Source organism: Homalodisca vitripennis, unplaced genomic scaffold, assembly GCF_021130785.1.
Source record: "Homalodisca vitripennis isolate AUS2020 unplaced genomic scaffold, UT_GWSS_2.1 ScUCBcl_4668;HRSCAF=10989, whole genome shotgun sequence".
NCBI classification, from domain to species: domain Eukaryota; kingdom Metazoa; phylum Arthropoda; class Insecta; order Hemiptera; family Cicadellidae; genus Homalodisca; species Homalodisca vitripennis.
The window spans coordinates 21,991-41,619 of record NW_025780778.1 but is presented as its reverse complement, the minus strand read 5'-3'; the positions used below and the strand labels follow the sequence as shown (position 1 = coordinate 41,619).

The following is a 19,629-nucleotide window of genomic DNA, read 5'->3' as shown; positions in this document are numbered from 1 at the left end:
CTTGATTGGCCAGATTGATGGACTTGAGAACGTTCAAACCCGTTTTCGTCCGTTTTGTTGGTGTGCTGCTAGGCTTCGACTACCGCACTGCTCCAGTTCATGATCTGCGACTTCAGTTAAACTTGATGTCACTTCACACAAGACGAATAATCAATGACCTACTGTTCCTGAGGAAGCTGATTAACTCGAACATTGATGCCCCTGATCTACTTGTCAAGCTGGACTTCCGCACTTCTCGACACCTGCGCCACACCCATCCTTTCGCTAGACGTCAGTATTCCGACCCAGTACTTGTTCCACAGCACCTTTCCTCGCCTCCAGCTGCTGGCCAAACAGCATGCCGGACGACATTGATCTGTTCTGTACAGGTGAGGAGGCCTTCAAAAAGAAGTTGTTGGACTGGAGGGCACTGCATTGAATCTGTATTCGGCAATCAAAACTGTAGTTATTAGTATAACATATGGTGCATGTTCATTAGTTTTTTTTCCTAATTCTATTTACTTATCATGATCCTCAATATTTATTATAAATTATTGTTATTTATTTGTTATCGTTGTTAAAATTTGTTATGTATTCTATAGATTCTATTTTGTTACTCTAATACTGTTAATATTTATTACAATAATGTAGATTTTATTTACCTTTACTAGTATAGTTATATTTATTGTAAATCATATAGCTTTATTATTGTTATTGTTGCATAGTGTTGGGCTGTATTGTTCCCTGCATGTTTGGCTTGGTGCTTGAGCTAGGGCTTAAGCACCAATTAGTTTAAAGTCCAATTGCATGTTTGGCTTGGCCCTCTGTGTTTATAAGTGCTAGTCATCTTGAGAAACTATGTAAAACTGTAACCCGTTGTAAATTGGTCTTTTGACCGTTGGAAGTTAAATAAATAAATAAATAAATAGACGAGACAAAAAGTCCAATAAACGTAAGGATAAAAGAACACAAAGAAAACACAATAAATGGTATAACAGACAAGGCAAAAATTGCACACCATTGTTAGTCCGAACACCATCATATGAATATGGGATGAAGCCAACATGATATATAGGTTACCTCATGTCTTTAAAAAGAAGTTAATCGAGGCTACATATATTAAATTGGCAGACCAACCAATCAGTCAACTATCAGTTTAGAGAAGGACACTGTGGTTGCTAATTCTGAAAAATGAACTAAAAATAAACCGAAAGTAATAAACAGATTAGATATTTGTAATAAACCAATGTGGACTTACAGTACCGTTTTAAGACATTCGTCTAGTATAATAAATAAATATAAAAGGCCGTGTTTCTGCCGTGACGATTGCCATTTGCTATTGGCCTCTCGTCAGTCGTAGGTGGTTAGTAGGCGAATGCAGACCTGAAGTAACCTGTATTTTGTAGTTTCGTTTTAATTATTAGTGTTATGTTTAGATTGTATTAAGTGCATGTTTTATAGTTAGTAAAGTTGACACACAACATGGTGTTTATGATTCCTGACTTACGCGTGTAAGTCGCGTGACAACGCTCTGGTATAGTTTTTTTTTTTACATAGTTTGTAATTATCTATAGGTTAGTTATTTACCTTAAGAAAAGATCAGATTGCAGATCTCCAAACGTAGTACCAAAAAAATTCTGTTTAATTCGCAATCCTTCTATCTTCAAAAATAAACTTAAAACAAGGAATGAATAGAATAAAATGACTCTGTTATAATGTAATTTAGTTAAAAAAGTTGTTGTATATTCTGTAAGTGTGCCTAATTAATTCGTACTGATATTTGTACTATCTGTGTATTAATGTTACTTCTTTTTGACCCGTACATTCAATAGGCATTTCTTTAAATCAAAAATGGTAAAAATGGGTGGTCAAAAATCTTTAAATGGTATAAAAAAGCGTAAATTAAGTGTAATAAGTCTAATTTCTGTTGGAAGGTAAAACCTAATAAGAAAAATATTTCTAATGCTCGCGTAAAAAAGTGTAACAATTCTATTAATTGTGAATCTAAGAGATTGGATCAACCCATACTACATAACAACTATGTAATAAGGGAAAACTAGAGAGTTATTACGACTAATAACTATCTGGCACAATTTCACCTAACGAGGTATATAATATAATGGATTACAATTATTATAGTTTACATTCTTATAGATACCTTCAAAATTTCTGATTAGAAATTGTGTAAGGGAGACATCAGGATTTCCTGAAACTATTCTTACTCTATTATAACACTACACACTCTGACGACGATAGTAAACGGGCGACAACCTTAAGTACGCTCCATACTTAACCCCTCTCCAGTAACTCGTCGCCTTCAATTGCTACATGATCCTCATCTGTCATTCATTGCTTATTAGATATATTTTAATATTTAAGTCAAGATCAATGAAAGAAAATGTATATCTAAATTACACAATACATTTGTATAGACTATCTTAGATTGATCTTTTCTGTTACATCAATAATAAGATATAACATCGATTAAACATTTTTTAAGGAACAAATTTTCATTCTCATATATACATTCTTAAATGTCCTGAAACAGACCAGAGATTATTAATAATTAATGAAAGGAGTAATTTTCTAGGCTAAATACTCAATCTCTATGTGATAATTTAGGAATACGCCACACCACAGGCATAATGGTATAAAATTCCATGTAGTATATAGATACATGTGTTACCGTGTTACATTTTAAAATGCCATACGATTGTACCCAGTTTTTTTGACAGGCAGGCTAACAAATACTCATACATGGAATGTGCTAAAGTTTTTTAAGTTTAATGCATATTTAAAGTTTTATATATTATGTTTAACGAGATATTTAAAATTCACATACATTATTGTGCGCATATTAATATATCATAGCATCATATAATGACGCCACATGGCAATATTCAGATTGTTTAAAAGTTTATTTTGTTATGCGATTTTCTAGTTGATATAATCTTTATCCATAAAAACTTTGGAAAAATGATTACATAAGCTAAAGCTTAGCTAAATTCTACAGAAAGAGAGAAATAGGGGGAGGGAGGGAGGGAGATAGGGAAGAGAGAGAAAGAGAGAGAGAGATGAGAGAGAGAGAGAGAGAGAGAGAGAGAGAGAGGAGAGGGGGAGAGATAGATCATCATGGAACTCTACGTTGCCTATGTAATAAATGAATTGTTTACTAAATATTAAGTCTATATGTTTGATCACATCATATCATGTGGACTGATTAACAGAGAGTAGATAACTAGGCAGAAATAAAATATTTCTATCCCCTAGAGGATAAGCTTCGCTAACGCTTAAACACATTACTAAAAGTAGTGTGGTGTTTGTGACTGTTAGCCGTTTCTATCCGAAATTTTTCTAATGATCAAGAAGTTTAGCATTTTGCAGACAACGATCATATTATACGCTACCAAAACCCTCGTAGGAACTTATTGTTACTATAGCTAAATTGTTTATCAGAAAATCCAGCTTCTAAGAGATAACCACTGTTCCATGAATCTATAAAGTATTAGTAGATCCTAAATGCGATGAACCACATCACGTAGTGAATGATTTCTTAGTTTTACACTTTTTGTAACTTAACGGTGAACTATAAATTTGCCCTGATGTAATATGTACGTTTGTTCAGATAAAGAGAGATGATATTTAAGTTCAGTTCAACCTAGCATTAAGGCAATGGCAAAATACAGTTACAATTATATCTAAGGGAGACAATTTTATTGTAGATATTTATATTCTCAAACCTTTAATTCATAGAATATAAGATATAACATCATAAAAAGTATAGCACATTAAGTACATACGAATGACGATTTACCTACTTTCAACATGGCATCCTAAGAACTGTTTCCAGACATACCCTGGATTGCAGGAACAGATTGCACGATGTTTGACAGACATACAAAAACTTTTCAGTCCACAAGCGTCCTTGCAGACGTCCTTACACAGGTGGTCACTGCAAATTTTCTCCTCTGGACAATCCGAGTTCATTGTGCATACTGAAAAATTGTTAACTGAAATGATTGTACAACAGTTAGAGTACTAAACTTCTATCGGTAAATATAAGGATTTGTTTTATTTTTACCTAAATTGTAGTTATATGTTAGGTTAGTTATCCACCTGAATAAAATAACTGATTGCACGAAAAGGACTATTACGGATTTCTTTTATCGACAGTAAATAGTCCAGATAAATAAATAGTCCAGAAAGTCCTGTTTCCTTAACAATACTTAAAAAAGAAAACATTCAAACAAGGGTATTTAGATTTTTATTTAAAGTCAACGCAACGCAAGAATTGAATTAAAATTGTTTTATAAAGGGTTAATGGAAAAGTAAATTATTTATTTAAACTATATAATGTCTGTACAATCGTTTATAAAATGCTGCAAAATATTACTCTTAAATTAATATAGATAATTGGGTAAGTATTACTATTGTTATAAATATCTATGCAAACAATTTAGGCCTACTTAAAAGAATCTAAAAATTCGAAATTACATTTTACAAGAGCTGAATAACTATTCACGCTTAAAGTACCTACCTTCAGGGAAGCAGCCTTTGATAGGTTGGCCAATAAAACCCGGTTTACAAGAGCATATAGAGACTTCACCGACTACATGACAGATGGTGTTAAGGCCACACAGGCCAAGGCAAGGATCTTCGCACTGAAAGTCTATACAACCTTTACCTGGTTCACAGTCACAATGATTCTCACAAGTGTTTCCTGAAACATAAAACAAATATTACTAGAATTGGTTCACACCATCGTTACAAAGTAAGAACTCCTATAAAGACCTATAAAAATATTCTGGGTTTGTATAAAATTGTAATGAAAATTGCTAACTTACAATTTATTTTCATATGACGTTTCACTTTCTATGCCACATGGATGAAGTTGAAATTAAAATCCAAAAACTGTTCAAAACGATTCAAAAATCCGAATTGCTCGGTGGCTATTTAATAACATCCCCAAGATTTCCACGACTGGTTAGTTAAAATTGGTCTCCACCTGACTAAGAGAGGAGATGAAACTATTATTATGTATATTACTAGTTTCTTTCCATTCAGGCTATTGGTTTATTTATTTTTTCAACGGAATTCACCAGTAGTACAATTATTAAATACGTTAAAAATAGTATTAACCATTAATAACACTAATAATATTTACTTAATTTTTACATAATTCAAATTAAATAAAATTTACATAATTAAATAACAAACCGTGATAAAAATAACAATCAAGAAAACAGTGTATAGGTGAGAAATATAAGTTAGTTAACAACCAATCAACAAAAAGGTAAAAAAATAAAGCCAATAATAGGTTGTTAAATATCAAAACGAGCAACAGTACTAAATGTTTGATGTGTAATAAGAAAGAAATAAGAACAAAGTGGTAAAAACCATTTGACAAATAACGTACGCAAAAATAAAAATATTTAACCAGCAACATGCAAAAAAGATAAACAAACAGAAATATATATAAACAATAAGTAAACATAAAAAATTAATCAAAAACAATCTTAAATGTCTAAATAATTATACATAATCATTAATACTTGTGAATACGTTACTAAATCCACTAGATGCATACTAAAGTGGCGTGCTATTTAATATTAGGCATAATTTACGAATATAAGATATCACGTCAGATAAATTTTATAAGATATCACACGTTTCTTTAATTTTGTATGTTTCACCTCAAATACCTTTATCTTTAAAAGAAGACCTACTAGATATGAAAAAACCTTTTAGTACTGGATTATATTCTTTGCGCAGATGTTTGACAACATACATATACTAAATTAGATTTGGAAAGGCTTATTTTTTGTGTTAAATGAGAAAATGAGATATATTCATAAACATTGAAACCTGTCATATTTTGGTCTACCATTTAACTGGTTAAAAATGTATTGAAACAATGCAGGGAACATTTTCTACAAAAGTGGGTTAAGCTCACATACCATGTAGTTATGTTTAAAAATTTAGGAATAAGAATATTTGATGCTTATAATAGTGGATACGTTTTATTTTTAACCATAAAAACGTGTTGTACTTGCCATTAAAAAACTGTTTGATTTTTTGTATGCTTGAAACACCTTTTTTCAGTTAGTTTAAATATAGGTACAAAAAGATAGTTACAGTACCTTCGGTTAAATCTGTTATGGTTGCTTTAACTTTTCTCTAAATTTTGATTTTCGTGTTTTTAGTTTAATATGTATTTTGAGGTGAAGTATCTTTTAATCGGGTATTTATGGCAGATTAAGAATTTGCTGGTTTCACTAATTAATTTGTAAAATATTCAGGCTTTTATGTAAAACGTTAATTTTGTTATGTGTATGTCATAATTTTGAAACAGTAAATATTTTCAAACATTGATTTCACCAAAACGTTAATGTCGACTAGAGCTTCAAAACAATATCATGTAACAGGTTTACAGATGAAGAGTTTGAGATTCGACCCGATATATTCCGTTTAGGCACACCAAGTTACTTTACATTTGATGATTATCCCTTTATAGATTTACTTTAAGTTCTTTTTGTTTTGTTTATTTCTTATAGTTTTAATTGTCACCTTATCTGACTCACCGTGTATATTCAACAAACCCAATTATTAACTATTATGTATGAAGAAGGTATAGTTAAATTTATAAGCTCAAGCAAAATTTGAAAACAAAAATAAAGTTGTATAATTAACTGATTTTTGAAAAGGTTGTGAAAGTTTGAACACATAATCATTTTATTTAAGTAATTTTACCATTACTTATTAACTAAGTGTACAAGTGAAAGAACCCTAAATTTTAAGTACCAGTCTTATTCCTCAAAATCTTAGGAAAATGTTCTTCAGCTAACTACAAAGCCCACAAACAAAGATGTTGTTCCCATAACAGTGAAGCCTATGCCTATACTATTCTACAATACCACAAAAGGTGGTACATGCACATATTACAAATTTTACAAATCACCCTAGTGTGTCTTTTATGCAAAGAAAGGCATGTGTGTCTGACAACAGTGCAGTCTTCCCAAACCTTTAACGAGAATATATAATTAGTTGCAGGGTGTTAGAACAAAAATCTAAACTATAAAAGTATAGCAAATATTTTATATTAAGTTACATTTGGTCGTGGCATGTCTGAATGAAATACCTTTTTCTAGTTTTCATTTCATTAAATGTTTATTTATTATGAATTTCCAGTTAGATTTTGTCATAAAAAGTAAATAATATACTATATTGTGTGTTTTAGTAAACGAAATGTCTTGATTTATTTTAAATATAAGCTAAAGGTTTGGAGTAAAAGCAAACAGAAAACTACCTTTAGCTTTGGTGCAATGAAAGAATTAGGTATTTCAGGCTTGCTAGATCTGATGGTACCAACCATTGTCAGCTGAAAATCTTTTAGCATATTTAATAAAAGTGGGATTGTCGAAAAGAAAGTTATCTGTGGTAATATTTCGATTAGTGTGATTAATAGGTTCACTTATAATCCGGACATAGTATGACGTACGGGTTCATTGTTGGGTGGCTTGATTGAGCCAGCATATGGCAAAGTGTTGATCATGTAAGGAGTTCTTGAGTCATTTAGCATAAATATTTTTAATTTATACTTATCGGGCTTACTCCTTATAGAAACCCTGAATCTACTTTTACCACGATACCCAACCAACTGCTCATCTATGGTGCAGTGTTCATAAGGAGAATACAAACCTTTTGCATTTTCTATAAACATTTCCCATATACAGGGTGAATTTAAGTTAGTGTCGAAAACGTTTTTGGGTGATACTACTCAGTGTTATAGACACAAAATATGAAAATAAAAATCCCTATCCCATCTATCTTTTAACTACGACCAATTTCGCTATTTTGTTAAAAAAAAAAAAAACGTGTTTTGTTCCAATAAAACTCAATTTCCTCCATTATTTTTTAATGTATTTTTGAATTCTGAATCTATTTTTGAAATCTAACCAAATTTTTACATGGGAATAATGGAGCAACACTGTCTTGAAAATAAGTTTGATACAAACAAATTGCTAATAAATCAAATTCTTAAGTTTTTATATATCTTAAGTTGACTCTAACTTAAATTCACCCTGTATTTCTGATGGGTGAAAATTGATGATTTGCCTTGTTTGCCTCAAAGCTTTCTTTTTCATTTTTGTCTTAGCAAAAGACTTGAATCTATTTAGTGGCATTGTAGCACGAAAAATCGATAAGCCAAAACGTAATGGACCAAAGTTCATCTAAGTGTCGGTTGTTATTTCTTTGGTATCCAACTAAATATAAGACAATCCAATACAAACCAAAAGCTCAGTTTTATTTGTTGTATGATGATAGCTTTGGATGTTTTGTATCAATAAAACATTCCTACCAAATTTCTTCAATTTGTCCTATAGACAAGTTCTTTTAAAATATTTTTATCAATTTGAAGTAACCATGACTCAAGTGGGGTTTCACCTCTTTTCCGGGTCCTTTAGCACAAGGAAAGTGAGTTATCAAGTTTCTTGCCTGCGGGCGGCCTCTCCGTTGAGGTTCTTCTGAGCTCCACATGTAACCATTTTTCCCCAAAAGAGCAGCTACATTTCGCCTCCCTTCTATCTTTCTTCTTCTCCTTCTTCGTCTGCACTGTTCTCATCAGAATATTCTGACTCCTCCACTACATAATCCGGATCATCATTATCCAATAAACTTTCCTCGTCACTTTTCGTGTCCTAATAATCCGTGTGTGAAGTGTTTCTTTCTTTTTTTTTCTTTCAATAATAAATCACGAATTTCATCGCTTCTTATTTAAGCAGACATAACTATTTATACTATAAATAACTCTTACAATGATAAAATTTAACCTTTTAAAGGAAAACTAAACAGTTAATCAACACAAACACTATTTTTAAAATTATAAATACTAAGTTTGTAGAAAACTAAATCCGTCACACAGAAGACACCCTGGGGTGCACCACACCCCAAGCAACGTCTCGGCATTTCCAGTTGGACAAGAACAAGCAGAATGGAGTAAACAACAATATCGCCTGAGCAGCAAGGCTACCAACTGCATTTACATGGCCACCAAAATTTCCCTGCACCACCCAATTGTGCTGCAAAGGAACATTTAGTGTGGAGTAGCCCTCCTCCGTAGACTAATGGTTTATAGTCTCGGCTCTCTAACCGAGAGATCACAAGTTCAAATCCCGGGGAGGTCCAATCATATACTTTGTACATTAATAAAAAACCAGTGCACTTCAAAGCCGTCATATCTGACGCTGAGGCTTAAACGATATACAAACAAATTAAAAAAATAGTGTGGAGTGTGTTACACCCCAATGTGTCTGACAATGGTTATTCCGTGTCTCGCCACACAAGAAGTCGAATCATTTCTGTGTTTATTCAAAAATACGCTCTATCTGAAAGACAAGATAAGATACGAGGACAAGCAAAATGACATGGACATGGTTAGACTTAAATAATACGGCATTGATTAAAAATAATGTTTCAATATACTTATCAATGTGAAACAAGTCGGGTTAGGTGTATTAAATATTTAAGGTAAGCGGCCAGACGTATGTGCCAGGAGATATGGATTTTACACATTTTGTTTAGTACTCTTTTAACAGCTTTCAATAATGTTTAAAACGATATGCCACGTTTCCTTACTTAAAAAAACCTATACTGCACTTCAACTTCAACAATGTTTTTGTAGTTAAATATAGCTTTGATAGCTTTTCTTCAAAACCTTATATTTGCTCTTAGAGCTACCTCAATATTTTTCTAATCTAAATGTTATACAATTAAATCTCCGGATGACACAGTTTGCAGCAAACGGATAGTTTATGAACGGACTTAAAGAAGAGAGCAATCTGTAATCTATCTAGGATATCTTATTTAAATATCTAAAGATACTGCAGCTCGATATTACAATATAAAATAATTAACTTTTAAAATGAACTATTTTTTGCTTTTAATTGAACAATCTTGCATTTGAGTAAGTTCTCTCACTGCAAACTTTTAAGCTATTCAAAATTTGGCGATGTACTTTTGTGTTATCGTTGAATAACCAGACGTCGTAGATCGTCTATTAATAAACAATAAATACAGACAGACATGTAAAGTGGTTTTATGTTCACAAATATTTGACAAGAATTACTTTTTAATATTATTGTATTTATTAGAAAATTTAATTTGTCCTCAAATGTAAGGTCTAATTTTCTATTCTTTATTTGAGTAACCTTCTGATTAAAGAAAGTTATTTCCTTCCAAATATTAATTTCCTTAATGAATTCTAGATAAATTTATCGCGGCTAATCAGATATTATTTTGACCTCAATTAAATGAAAACAATGTTGCAACAAAGTCCAAATAGCTATTCATAGTACATTCTACCATTTATATATATGACAGGTCATTAAGTCTTCTTACATAGGGTTATTTCCAAAGTTTTTATCAAAACATTTCATGGTTACCATTTTGAAATGGATAAGCTAAATTTATGTTTAGGATGACTTTGCCTTTTCGTTTCTTAGCAAGGTCTTTTCTTTTTTGCTGATAAGTTTGTTATAAAACATTGTTTTGATGGTAAATGTTTAGTATAACTGTCGTTAGTTTTGTTAAAACACATCTTTATTCAGTTTCATGTTTTGTCTTTTATTCATGTTTTGTCAATTTTAATCTCACAAATGTTTTTGGAAGTGTTGATTATATAAGGTAAATAGAAACATTTTGTACATTAATTCGGTGTAGTACAAAACTTACCTGTGGTGTTGTTTACCTGGCGGTATTCCAAGAACTGAACCACACAGTGCAAACAGTACCCAGTATGTGAATGCCATCTCTGTCTTAAATTGACTGTCAGCGATGTGTTTGTTGTCTTTATAGAAGCGCTTTTATCAGACCTATAACCCCCCCTATGACCTTGACCTATAAGGTCATACCGACAGCTCACAACATAATATAAGTGCTGGTGCTACTTTTCAAATATTAGACTTTGATATCAACGCCTCAATGTGTAATTTACATTACATTACATAAAAGGTAACGAAACAGTTTTAGTTTTATTGAAGAATAATTTTTTCAATATATAAATTTCTCTAATAATACTTGTCTTTAAATAACCCACATTTTTAACCCAAAATTTCATCGTGAGCCACGTGAGCTGTTCCTTTTCAGTCTAACTACAGGAAATTATAAACTACTTGCATTAAGGAGAGATAATGTAGAACGTGCTCAAATTTTCCTCCCATATTAAACGCCATACAGGTTTTTATTATTAAGTAGCTATTACCCTTGACTTCGCACAAAATTTTCCATAGGTCTCGGAAGTCCACTCCAAAAAAGGGTTGAAATATTTTATATTTACAAAGTAATATTAGGATTTGCTTTCGTATCACAAGGAAGAAAATATATGCATATATAGGACTGAGTGGGTTACTTCGATCAAAAGGCATCTACTTCCATCCGTTTGGATTTACTTCCAGTCTAATGTATTTACTGTCCTATTTGAGTCTGCCATTTCACACAGATCAAGAAATATATTGATTGATCAATTCAATAAAAATGTTAAGTAAAGCTCTTGACCACCTTCCCCTTATCGCTAACGCTGTTACAGAATTAACTCCTGAAATCTGTAGACATGCTCGTCAGAAGAGATAACAGTAGATGATGACGAGAAGCTCAAAACTCATTTTTTTCCATAATTCTGACATTAGAGCCACCTAGAATACAAATATAATACGTAATATAATACTTTATAAAATTTTTAATTCAACAAATATTTCAACTATTTTCACAAGTAACAAAGGAAAGTGTCATAAGCTGTTTGGTGTCAGGTAAATATTACTATTCATAGATACAAAATCATAATTAATACTATTACTTCCCGAATCCTAAATTATTTCGGAAAACGTTACTGCCTCATATTTCGACCTATATTTTAACAACAATAAGTTGCCAAGTTCGTCCACTTTTTTCGAGACTAGTACTTATTATTTTTTTATTATTTTTGTAAATCACAAATAATTTGTGAATACTGCAAAAACTGTTTGAGACTTGAAATGGTGAAGTTTATTGCATGCAAAAGTAAGTGCAAGGAGGTTTTTTTTCACATTTTGTATGCTTTGATTGTATTGTGTTGTTCAAACAATGAGAAACTAAATGATACAGGTTTGAGTATTGCAAAACAGAACAATCAAATTCATCTCTGGAAGATTTCGATTGAATTAATATCTATTCACAATAAATTATTCCTTTGAATTTCTTGTGATTGATTTTCATATAATTTGACAGTAGTTTTTTATTAACTCTCTGAAAAAGTTGTTAATTCTATTTACTTTTGAATGTCATTTCTGAGATAATTCACCAATCCTAGTAGCTATAGCACTATAGCAGTAGTTTAGGAGTGCCGACGGCCGAGTGGTCTAAGACGTTGGACTTTGGGTCTGAGTTAGAGATAGCGAAGGTTCAAACCCCCTGTTGCACTTTTTAATCAGTACCATCGGCCTTCCACTGAATCGACTCTCCTCCTTTTTCTGTTTGATAAGATCCTCGCACAGGCCAGTGGCCCATGAGGACGGGCAGAATAAGGATCAAAAGGGGATTGGCCTCTCCTTTTTTTAGAAAAAAGCAAAAAAGCTTTTCCAATTTCGTTCTGTTATGAGGATTATTTAATATATTGATAGAAAAGATTTGGTCTGCGCCAGGAAACATACAATTTTATTTTTAAATTGCACCAAAATATTTTTCTTCAATATTGAACCTCATTAATTTTAAAACATAAGAACTTTCTAAACATCGTACTCATAGCTCGTGCAAATACCTTTTCAAGAATACTGTCAACGTCCTTTGTGTTTCCAACTATGTACACAAATCATCAAAATATAATTATACACCGTGTATATCCTCATAATAATAACCTTTGGAATATTTCGGGCTATGCAAGAGAGTCCCGCCCATATACAGTATTGAAGAGCACAGCAAGAGCTGTTACTATATTCGTAGGTTAAAATGACGTGAAACCACTATATATTATGCAAGAACAGTAAAAAATGTGTTATTTCATTGCATACGATCTAGTTCTTCTAATATGTGAACAATATAAATTTACTCTTTATATGCTTGTATAATTCTTTAGGATTTTTTTTATACCTATACATTATAGTTAAGTTTAGTTTTATGTGAATGAGGGAAGCACCCTCTTCTATAAGCACTATGTCTTCTAAATAATCTTTATTTTGCATGTAAACATTTGGCATCATTTCGTGACATCAGGAAATGATTCGAATTATTTTATTAATTTAAATTTTATATATAATCTTAAACCTAATAAGGGGTTTTGTAACTTTTAAAAATCAAACATTTAATACTACAAAGTTTTGTTTTCCTCTTAATTAATAGCTCATTTTGAAACTTGCTTCACAGGCTGTAGTAAAAACCGGCAAAGGCCTGTAATTTTATACTACAGTTTTATAATTTGGAATGTAATCCATTATATTTGATTAATAAAATGGATGGGACTTCACTGAATGCAAACTAAATACTAAATCTCAGCCCTTGACTTTGATAGTTTAGGTGTGTGGAACTAAACAAATTGTAACCAAAAGTCCAATTAAATGAATTTTCAGAAACAAATTTACCTCAAAACTAACAAAATTAAAACGAAAAACTAAGTCCTGAGATTATTTAAACTCTTTGTGTATGTTACAAATTTAGGCTAACAGACTGTGCCATGATGTGTTTAATTTATTATACGCAAAACATGTATTCATTAGAAACTATTTCATTCCATCAAATCATAAAGTGGAGAAATATAAAAGCATGTGTAATGTTTGAAATAAATACACGAACAAATAATAAATATAACATAGCACAGAAGGCGTAATGCATTGCAGTCTAAACATGAAACGTAGCATATAGGATGTTATGTAAAAGAGGAATATAATACATAAAAAGGAGATATTGCTGTACTATAACTGGAAAGGTATGAAATGTATGTCGAATACTAAGTAAGATCAACATCCCTGTGAATAATCAAAGGCTACCTAAGTTAGCCGCAAAACTGACTATAGAAATAAACATTGAAATCCGTTGAGAAACCAACCACGTGCGGTCGCCTGTCATCTTACAACATTATAACTTATAAGGGTTTTTATAATAAAAACGAAAATGTTTTTTAGTATTTCAAATTTTAGTCATTGTACAAGACTAACTATAAGTCACTACTGTACCGAATGGAATAACTGACATGTACCGACAAATACATGCGGGGGCGTGCGCGCCTGTGTTTTTACTGGGCTGGTGCATTTTAAGTTAGTTGCGCAGAATAGTCAGTAGTGAGTAGGCTAATAATTATTGTAAAATCTGAAAAAGTTCTATATATAAGAGTACATTTTAATTTTTAATTAGAATACTAATAACATATCAGGAAAAGGTAAAAAGTCGTCAATTAAGTTTGAAATATACGATTTCAAATCATTTCTTATCAGTAAATCGGTTTCGAGGAATATTAATGATAAGCTTCATATTATGTAATAATATACATAAATATAGACTAACTGAATTATCCTAAAAACTATATGCATACGGTTGGTTTCAAATATTAAATAGTTTTTTAACACTTTGCTTATAACATAGGCAGTGTTCAGTTTTTAATTTTGCATATACAGTATAACGCGGAATAAATTCTATGCTTTGTTAATTCACTAGCATCTAAATTTGAAAATTCCAAAAAAGATTTAATTTAAGTATTGTTTTAGAAATTTGCAACCATTTTAAAGCATATATTTACAGTTATTTGAAATAATATGAAGTCAGTATTTTTATTTTTACTCATTGATGGACGCACTGGGCGCAATAAGTATCAATGTATTTAAACAAAATAAGACTGGTGGTGGGGGTATTTTGTTTTGTAGTTGTCATTAAGAATTACAATTTCTTTACACAAAATGGCAAGCAATGCTTCGTGAAACAATGAACGCATATCAAGGGCAGTAAATGTTGTTCACGCAACGACGTTGTATGACCTAAAAATGAGATTTTGATCCAAATTTACTTGTATTGCTACAATATGCAATACACCGCAGTCCCTATAAGCAACTAAGGGTAAATAAATGAGCGTACCTCATGAGCGAGTCAGTTTTCGATAATATTGGAATGGACGTGAATATTGAAATGTTGGTAATTGATATGCAACTAATCCTTATTTTTAAATTTTGAGCAGCAGAGACAAAATTCAGGTGTGTTTAATAAATAACAATGGTTTCTATTTTTAAATTGACAAATATTTTAGGCTCTCGGGTCGAATGTTAGAAAACCTCCAAGCAGTCAAAAACTTATATCCGAGAGAAATCTTAAGTCAGATAAGTAATAAAAACTAGTGCCTTCAGGAGGATAGGATCTACCTCAGTATACATTAATTTAAAGATGGCAAAGTTACAGTTAATGAAAGGTGCCAGGGGAAATTTTCTAGACAATATTAGATCATAAAGAATGCCAGCCCGCATAGTCCAGGAAATTATAGAGGCTAGACTAGGATCATTACAGATTACAAGACCTTCTGCAGCCAAGAAGTTACCAGAAGGTCAGAGTCAACCTTGAGTCTTGAAAACGTTTAGATAATGTACCCTTTAAGGAAAAATTTAGTTTTCAGACGTTAGTTTTTCGTAAGCAGAACGTTGATAGAGACTAAAAGTTTATTGAGAATGCCGGCAGCTTACTTCTAGAGCCCCTTAGTCTAGTAGCTATTTCCTGATAATGCTGTAATGCTTCTTGAATTCAGAATATACCATTGTTCAGTAGTTTTAAAACCCGAAATCTGCCACTGAGGAGCTATACTAGACAGTGTTTCAGGAATTCCAAGACGTTCATAGAATCCAGGAGCTCCCAGATGATGAACCACATTAGGGGTCAATAGCTTCTTGCAACGAAAAGACTCCATTGGCCAAAAGTTCCCATTGTTCCTAAAATACTTAGAGCCTTTAACAATTCAGATTTCAGCTTTTACATATCTTTAACCCCTTGGAGAACTCCTAAAAACAGAGAATTTCTCTTCCGGAGAGCTCCATCAATGAGAGCTCTCATAGTCCTTGAGCCCTTACAGAGCAAGGACTGTTAAGGCTCTCCTGCGGTCATGAACTGGCCAGGTAAGGTGATTCCAGAACCAAAAGTTCCCAAAGCCTAGGAGTTACGAGAATCCAGGACCTTTTACAGCCTAAAAGCATCCAGAATATGGCAACTTATACCTGGTTTTTATGGATGGAAGTCGCAGAAACTAGGACTGAGTGTCTCATGAAGCTAAAGTCTGAAGACTATCCGCTTCGTCAGCTGGCATAGGTCACGAGCTAACTTCTAGTTTCAGGTTACCTTTAAAGAGTGAATGCTTTAGATTTCAGGTGATGTGAGACATCAAGAACTTAAAAATTGTGAACAGCTGAGTATGCATAGAACGATATCAAAAATGTAAAATAACGTCTCACAACTCTAACAATACCAGTAACTGGATCCAGAGTTTTCACGTTTTCTTCGATATTTTTGTAATTTTTGTTAGTTTCTAATACGTCATACTCAGCGAAATTTCATTTAAAATTAGATATGTTGTGTTTTTTTTAATGATTCCAAGTGTTCTTAGAATGTTGACCTAAAATTTTGAATAAATCAGGTTACTTGTATAATTATGTTTTATTCGGTACACTATTTTCTCAAAATTATCTTAAATATTCGGCTCCTTTTACCGATGTCTTTCATTACAGTCGGCTATGCAAATCCAAAGTTTCATTGAGACACTGTTAGGATAGGAGTTTTATACGATAGGATTTTATTTTACAGAAAATACTGACAGAGAATGTATTTAGAATCCAATTTTAAATATGTTATGACTATTTCCTCCAAAGATCTATTACTAAGAAATGTTTCTAATGTTATCAACTTTTGGCCACGAATTCTGCGAATCTAATAATATTTTAGTTTTAAAAGTTCTGTTTTAAATAATATATTCAATTATAATCTATCTACATTATTTACCCTAACACTACTTCTCATTATTATATTTAATAAGAATCGAATAACAGAGTGTATATAGCACACCGAAATATACTATAGTACTCGTGATTAGAAATTGATAGATTTATACTCTTGTTATATATATATGACAGTAGAGAGGTACTCGTATAAACGTTCTTCTAAAGTCACTCAAAACTGCGAGATTCTACGGCTGTAATCAATATTAAATAGTATTCTATAATATATGTCAGAGTACCACGGTGTAGTGATTATTATACACCGCCTATGATTTTGAGCCATCATTAAAGTAGTGATGACAGGTAAGGCTCACCTGTACTCAAACATGTAAACTTGGTGTGTACAAATAATACTTAGTTGACGTCTACTGAGTAGTAATATTATAGCTACATGGTAATAAGTGCAGAGGAGGGATACAGTTATTGCTAATAAATCCAGACAGTTTTACGAAATAGGATACACATAAATAACTAAGTTAAAATAAATAATCTTAATTAAAGACAAATTACTATTATTGCTAAAATAATCCTGTGATAGTAGATTCTATTATGTAGGGAGTATATATTATAGAATACTGAAATATTGTAAGTGATGTATTTATTCAGTACTAGCTGAAAGCATGGTTTTTAAGGGATCAAAGTATTAACTCGTTTCACTTATTTTGTTATGTTCCAACAATTATTATTAATTATATAATTATAAGAGACAAAAGATCTGGGGAAAAAACATATTTAAAAGTATATTAACCATGTTTGTGACAAAAATGTTTTTGGTAACGGGTTGTGATTAGGATTAAAAGTTTGTGTTTATTATAGTTATAGCGTTCTAATGTTGTTGCACAGTGAAGTATTTATCACTGTTATTATCTTTTTAGTTAAAGATTATTATTAAGATACTATTTTGACCAAAGTTGACCTAAACAAAGACAGTTTGTAACTCAAAATACAGTTGTAGAATAAAGGCATTTTTATTATAATTATAAATGAGTCACTAATTATTACTTTAATTTTGTAGTTTTAAAAATCCTTTGCATAATATTTTTGTGAGAACCTTGCGTTTTTTCAGACTGTCAGGAGAGTTCAAGATCTTTAATCTTTATTCGTATATATAAATATAATAAATGCAAACTACATATTTACATTACACGTCAAATACTTAGAACTACATATTATAACCTAATAAAGAGTGTATACAGTAGTAGCATTTATCAAGAAAGTGTGTCTTCAGTTTTCTGTTTAAACTCGTAAACGAATATTGTTCTCATTGTTACCATCCAATGGTAATTTATTGTACGCTTTTGTACTTAAGTGGTATGGACCCCTCTCAAAGGCGCTTTGGTAATACCCTGAATATTAAACTAGTTTGTGTTTCCCGGATAGAACTGAATGGTTGGAAATGCTGGTACTATGTGCAGCCACAAATATCAGCTGTCTTGATCTGGTATGATACTGATGGTATTATCCATTGCTTACAAATCTTTGGATTACCTTTTACAAAAGAGCATAGCTCCTACTCCACCAGACCCGCCTGAGTAACGATTTAGGGGTTTATCAGACTCGAACCTCCTATGATTGGTAGACATCACTTCTGGAGGACAAACGCTCCATTGAAATTTACCACGCTGGATGGACCCCAGAACACCAACCCGTACCTTAAGATCGATTCCACGTGAGAAAAATACACTGTCCGTAGAACTTGGCGAGACGGTTGAGAGCAAATCCCATGATTCGAAGGCTTTTGCAGACGTGTTTCCACGTGGCCGCTCTATGTGAGCGTATTATCGATATATAAACCCAGAAATTTAACTGAAGTTTCTTGCTTGGCTTCATCACTTCCCAGTTTGGTAATACCCTAAATATTAAACTAGTTTGTGTTCCCCGGATAAAACTGAATGGTATTAGTTTTTGTTGATGTTTAATCTAAGTTTGTTTAAAATGAACCACTGATTTAAACTTTGCAAACCGGTTGATTGAATTCGATGTAGTGAAATGATAAGATTTATTGGACACAAGGAAAGAACAATCATCAGCAAACATCGTACCTTTGAGGTATGTTGAAATATTTGGAAGATCATTTACATAAATGATTAATAATATTGAACTGAGAATAGAGCCTTTGAGGAAGACCACAAGTAATTGCTCTATATGATGAGGAAATGTTATTTTGGTCATCGTGGATTTGGACGGTTTGATTCCTATCAGACAAATACGAATTCATGAATTGAGGAGTGACCTCTAACTCCATATTTATCTAGTTTTTCAAGAAAAATATTGTGATCAAAGGAATCAAACGCTTTGCTTATAAATCACAGAAAACCTAAAGGAAATGAAGTCTATTGTCAAAAGAAAGAGCTAGTTCCTTTATGAAATTGAATATATCTGATGTAGTGGATTTCCCTCGGCGGAAGCCATGCTGCTGAGTAGAGAGAGTTGTTGATTTCTAGAAAAGCCACAAGTTTTTGACATACTAGTAATTCAAAACATGTTTGAAAAGTACGTCAGAATTCAAATTGGTCTGTAGTTTTCAGGTAGATGTTTTACTCCGAGATTTGTAGAGTGTCTCTGGTTTTACTGATTTTTAAAAGGTTTGGAAGTATTCCTGAAGATAAACTGAAATTACAAATGTGAGAGAATACAATATTTATAGAAGGAAAAGGTTTTCTTT

General features: G+C 32.0%; 1 protein-coding gene across 1 annotated transcript; it reads right to left on the bottom strand.

The window, feature by feature from the left end:
• Positions 1 to 206: 206 nt before the first annotated feature.
• LOC124373024 (protein kinase C-binding protein NELL1-like) lies at positions 207 to 18,689 on the bottom strand. The gene is made up of 5 exons (XM_046831434.1): positions 18,647 to 18,689; positions 10,711 to 10,875; positions 4,517 to 4,699; positions 3,794 to 3,974; positions 207 to 378 (listed from the first exon to the last, which is right to left on the bottom strand). The coding sequence occupies exons 1-5, from the start codon at positions 18,687 to 18,689 to the stop codon at positions 207 to 209; spliced, it is 744 nt and encodes a 247-aa protein (XP_046687390.1).
• Positions 18,690 to 19,629: the final 940 nt, after the last annotated feature.

Coding starts and splice junctions, on each gene's coding strand:
- LOC124373024 (XM_046831434.1), bottom strand. CDS start 18,689: ATGGGATTTGCTCTCAACCGTCTCGCCAAGTTCTACGGACAGT. Junction 10,876..18,646: donor CGCCAAGTTCTACGGACAGT/GTATTTTTCTCA, acceptor ATGACCTTATAG/GTCAAGGTCATAGGGGGGGT. Junction 379..3,793: donor GGATGCCATGTTGAAAGTAG/GTAAATCGTCAT, acceptor TTCTTTTTGAAG/GCCTCCTCACCTGTACAGAA.